General features: G+C 51.9%; 1 protein-coding gene across 1 annotated transcript in view; it reads right to left on the bottom strand.

Moving 5' to 3' along the window:
* The window catches only part of Psd4 (pleckstrin and Sec7 domain containing 4), a 36,568-nt gene that overhangs the window by 1,800 nt on the left and 29,567 nt on the right, over positions 1 to 5,201 (bottom strand). Inside the window, exons 12-17 of the mRNA XM_005346369.3 lie at positions 4,148 to 4,191; positions 3,611 to 3,771; positions 2,532 to 2,602; positions 2,077 to 2,240; positions 1,568 to 1,712; positions 1,159 to 1,302 (exon numbers count right to left, since the gene is read on the bottom strand). Of these exons, the coding sequence (XP_005346426.1) occupies positions 1,159 to 1,302; positions 1,568 to 1,712; positions 2,077 to 2,240; positions 2,532 to 2,602; positions 3,611 to 3,771; positions 4,148 to 4,191 (729 nt within the window). The remainder of the gene's footprint in view (positions 1 to 1,158; positions 1,303 to 1,567; positions 1,713 to 2,076; positions 2,241 to 2,531; positions 2,603 to 3,610; positions 3,772 to 4,147; positions 4,192 to 5,201) is intronic.

The following is a 5,201-nucleotide window of genomic DNA, read 5'->3' on the forward strand; positions in this document are numbered from 1 at the left end:
TTTTTTTGCGAGACAGGATTTCTCTGTGGTTTTGGAGCCTGTCCTGGAACTAGCTCTTGTAGACCAGGCTGGTCTCGAACTCACAGAGATCCGCTTGCCTCTGCCTCCCAAGTGCTGGGATTAAAGGCATGCATCACCACTGCCCCGCTTATCCGCAAATACTCTTAAGGCCTCTGGGACTAGTATCTTTAAATCTAGAATATCATTCCCAGTTCACAACCCCATTGGACCCTGCCCTGGGAAGTTAGCTGGGTGTGGATTATTTTCAGGTGGTTTATAAAGGATGAATTGGTCAATAGACACAGGGTCCAGATGCATAGATGGGTTGTGATAGCAACAAGCTGGGGTCCTTACCTCACTCAAAGACCTCTGGGAAGTGGGACAGTCATCACCATCAAAACAGCCAATAAGACAAAGGGCTGGGCAGGGACTTACTTTGAAAGCTAGAGAGGGAGTGGGCTACACAATGGCCAGGTGGGTATGAGCAGGAAACTTATTGATGATGCTCCTTCCTGGTCTCCAGCCCCCAGATGTCTGGCTCACTCTTTTCCCACACTGTGCCTTGCCAACCCTTCCTTTCTGGTGGATCTGCACCCTGATAAGGGTCTTTAATGCCTCTGAAGCTGGCACTTGGCATTAGGGTCCCAGAGTGTGCACGGCTACAAGGCCATGGCAGAACAGGGGTGGAGGTCAGTGGGAGACTAGAATTAATAGAATCAGCTCCGACAGAGACCGCGCATGAAGCACACATGTGACTGGAGCGTGTAAAGGAACAGACCCACCCGGTCACATCATTTACTCTCTCCATACTTCAGTTTCTTCATCTATAAAATGAGACTTGTAGACTATCTTATACTATTGTTACCTATCCCAGAATCCTTAATTGAGATAATCCAGGTAGGCAATCAAAGCATTAGGTAGGCAATAAGAGGGCTAATTCGGCCATATAATTTTTCCTTCATCTTAGGAAAAGCTGAATATACTCCTTAGAGAATAAAGTGTTCTTGGGATGAAAAGTAAAGGGTCCTTGGTGCTCACAGATCCCACTCCCTTGGCGTCCGCCCCTGCATGCTGTGACTGAGGCAGCCAGGAGAGGGCGGCAGAGAACCCAGCCAATAACCGGCGGACTGACCACCAAGCGGACATTAAGCTGCTCACCTCGTGTTCCAGATACTCCTTCCGCAAGCGGTACTCCTCCAGCTCGCGGCCTCGGCCCCGCCGTTCAGGCAGGTTCCTCTGCAAATCCAACAGGTCGTCAGAGGCAGCATCCAGGCAGTTCTCGTGGGATCGATGCTGCTCCTCCTGGGAGAGGAAGGTGAAGGAGAAGCTGACCCGTCTTCCGCCCTCTCGCTGCTCCCTGCCTGGCTCGAACTTCTGATTCAGGTTGTGCAGCCTCCCCCGCCCCTCCCCCCCACCCCGCATTCCTGGTCACAGGGTGCAGAGTGCTTCCCAGCTCCCCAATCTGTCCCATGTCTAGTGCTCTGCTTGGACCACCGCCTCCCCTTGCTGGACGACTGCTCAGCCTCCCCCCCTCTTCGCACCCCTGGCTAGTTAGGGGAAGCAGTACCAGGGAGCTCTGGGCGGGGCTCATGGGTAGGATGGGCCTCACGAATCTACGCTGGGAGCCCACTGCGGCTGGAAAAGGGGGTGCCGAGTGTGTGGCAGCGGCCAGGTTGATGCGTGCAATCCAGGAAGCCATTTCCTTGGCAGTGCTGCAGGCAAAGGGAGTCGTGTGTCCCCAAGGGTTTCCCAGTTCCATCATCTGCTCTCCCCTCGCCTTATACCTCTGTTGCCTCCCCAAACCAGAAACGCAACTTTAGTGGGGGTGAGGAGTAGGGGGTGACTGAATTTTATCAGCCAGAGGAAAATTCAGGATGGTAATAGAGTTTATATCAAACGTCAAAAACAATCTCTGGTAGCATTCTAGAATCTTCGGTTAGCATACAAGGAGAGGAGTCAGCTGTTCTCACACATTCTATTGCATCCCCAGCACAGAACTTTCAAGTTTCCTGGTTAAGGTAGTCAGGCTTGGGACCACTGAGGCCTCGCCACTTCCTCCCGCTCTAGGGAACTCACGGAGCCTGGAAGAGGTAGAGACGCCAGTCTGCAGTCCGAAGCTGGAAGACATATGGCTTCTTGGTGTAGTGGGTAGCAGGACTGGCTAGCGAGTGGTGCACTCCCACGGGCTCATCCACGAGATGTCCCATCAAACTCTGTCCATCCAGCCAGGGGCCCTCTCCCTGCCACCAGACACGGGGGCTCAGTGACGAGGTTGTCGGCAGCGCCCCCCTCCCCCGCCCCCCGTCCCGCCCGTTCCGGACCTCTCATGATGCCATTAGCTGGATTCTAAAGAGCGCTGTAACAACCGGCATGCATCCAGAATGATGGCGCTCCGATTAGCTTTCCCTCCTGCGTCTGTAACCAGCATCCTAAGCGACCATTCCCAGTCTACAAAGTGCTTTTCCGTCCCTCTTCCCTGTCTTCTTCACCCCAGCCCTGGGAAGCCAATAATGGCACAGGTGACTCCCTACCTTCAGGAAGTAGAGAACCATCCCTTTCAGTAAGGTGTGAAACATCTTCCAGCCTCGCTTGCCCCATGGCGCTGTCCCAAGAGGAGACACAAGGGTGGGTGGTGGCTCTACATCCAGACTCTATACAGGTCTGCACAGAGTCCTGGCACACTCCCCCTTAGACTACCTCCAGTCCCTCACAAGGAGGCGCAGGAACACGGAGCATACCAACACCATGAAACGTACAATCAGAATAGACGTCGAAAGACTCCGCACAGAGATGAAACCAGAGGACCACAGACATATAAGCAGATATTCATGAAGACTCTCTCTCCTCAAACCCCAGGTACTCAGGAACAAACAATTCTTCCTGGCACCTTCCTACAAAGTGTGATGTGCTTGCCCAAACAGGGAGCACCAGGAAACCCCTTGAGCACCTTTTCTCTCTCTTCCTAATTTCCTCATCCTGGCCTGGTAGGGTAAAACCTATTCTAAGCTACTTGGCCAGAGGGAGGGCTCATTTCCTGTGGTCATCTGTGGGAGCCCCACCGGGACAGTGTTAGCCACTATGCAGTGTTTAATCTGTGGTTCTATTACAGCGATCTCTGCTCTGGTCAGGCAGTTGCCCTGCTCAAGGGCTTTCCGCTGCCCTGAGATTGAGCCCCAGTTGTCAAGTATGGCAAATTTTGTCCCTGCCTTTTATCCATTCTGAGTGGATACTGCAGTGTTATCTGCTGTGTAAGGGATGTGCTCAGACAATGTAAAAATCCAAACCCTCTTATCTTACAAGGTTCCATTTAGTTGCTACCATTTGCCAGAAGCTCCCTTATGCCTATCCCTGCAGCTAGTTCTCAGAATGCCTCTCCCTCCCCTTGCCCCCATACTCAACACAGCCCCCCTTCCTCCTTCACCTGAGACACTAACATGCTTGTCCAGTCTTCGCCTTACCACAGGGGTGCTGTGACCTGGGACTAGCCAGACCTAGTTTAGCTCAGCATTCAGGAAAGAAACAGGTTGCTCATTCTTCTCTGCATCACAGCACAGAGCCCATGTAGAGTGCTCCCCCTGAACACCCTCATACCCAGGCAGCAGACACTCACTCTTCTTGCCGTCAGCATCATGATGCATCTTCCGAGCCAGGAAGCCTTGCTTATAAGTGGGCACTGTGGGGTCCTGAGCCATCTGGAGGAAGGGGTTGTTTATCTTGCTGGCTGAGGGAGAGGGCTGATCCTTCTCGGGTCTGGCTGCGTCCTCTTCATCTCTGGATGGCAGAGAATCAGGGTGGGAATGTTGGTGGGAGTGGTACCCTCTGCCTCTTGGGGACTCAGCAACACCATCTCTACCGGGGAGGAATGCCACTGGAACCTCTTCAAGGAAAATCTCATCCAAGACCGATCAACCTATCAACTCCTGAAAACACTGCCGTCCCTACCCCTCACCAGCTCTGGCTTCTCCAGGATTACCCAAGCTCCTCTGCCCTCCCCCAGATTGGTCCAGCGCCCTGCCTCTGGCATCACCCACTCAGAAGGAGGACTGTGTAGGCCCCTGACCTTCTCCAGTTCTCAGGTGGGCAACAGTGAGTAGACCAGAGGCAGGGATGAAAGGCAAGAAGCAGAGGGAAAGGAGCTCTCACTTACACAGCCCATTCGAGCTTCTCACTTCGGATAGACCAGTAGAGGGCCTGGAATAGAGGCATATAGCTGAGAGAGGGTCTATGGCACCTACATGTGTTTTGTTGGCAGACATCTGTGGGAGTATGTACTACCTCGTCCCTCTACCCCATCATATTTGGCCTTCTCCTGAGCAGGCAAACATTCGCGATCCATTTATCCATCCATCCATCTACCCATCCATCCCTGTGCTGGATACTGGAGACATAAAGATACCAAAGTAGCCAAGGCTCTTCCCTGCACAAACTTAGTACATTCTACAGTAGTCCTTTGAGAGAGAACATGATCCCCTCACCCACATACTGTCCTGTCCAGGGGTACCTGACAGAGGAGGAACGTGGCTGAACCACACTCACACAGTGCATATTTGGTAAATGGATGAATGAATGCTGGGTTAGAACTTTGAAGTAATGTATCTTGCTTGCTTCTATAGCCCTTGTTCCTGGCAAGGTGCTTGGGCCACAGGAAATGTTCGGTAACATTTGATCAGCAAGTAGATGAAAGAGCCAGTGGTCCGGTTGCTCAGGAAGCATGAGAGCCAGGCATAGTGCACAACATTTGACAACTTTCATTTCATCTTGACACTGACATTGGGAGATGGTCATTTCTCCCAGAAGCAACTTGGGTTGACCAAGTGGCATTCTGCTCAAGACTAGGACTCAAACCGAGAACACCCAGCTCCCAAACCTGAGGTTAGGGTTTTCCATACATGGAACTTCGTGTCTCATGCATCCATTCAATACACTAGTACTTATCAGACTTTAAAGGGGGTAACAATTCCCTGAGAATGTAACAAGACATTTTCAGGTGCATAGAGTGTGGTTCTGTAGGTCGAGAGATGTCACATTGTACAGCCAACAAGTCTCAAGTTACCACTGATACTACCAGACAGGGACACATACACCTTGTCCTCAAAAGGACCTTTTTTTCTTTTTTTTGGTTTTTTGAGACAGGGTTTCTCTGTGGTTTTGGAGCCTGTCCTGGAACTAGCACTTGTAGACCAGGCTGGTCTCGAACTCAC

Source organism: Microtus ochrogaster, chromosome 4 (assembly GCF_000317375.1).
Source record: "Microtus ochrogaster isolate Prairie Vole_2 chromosome 4, MicOch1.0, whole genome shotgun sequence".
Classification (NCBI taxonomy): Eukaryota; Metazoa; Chordata; class Mammalia; order Rodentia; family Cricetidae; genus Microtus; species Microtus ochrogaster.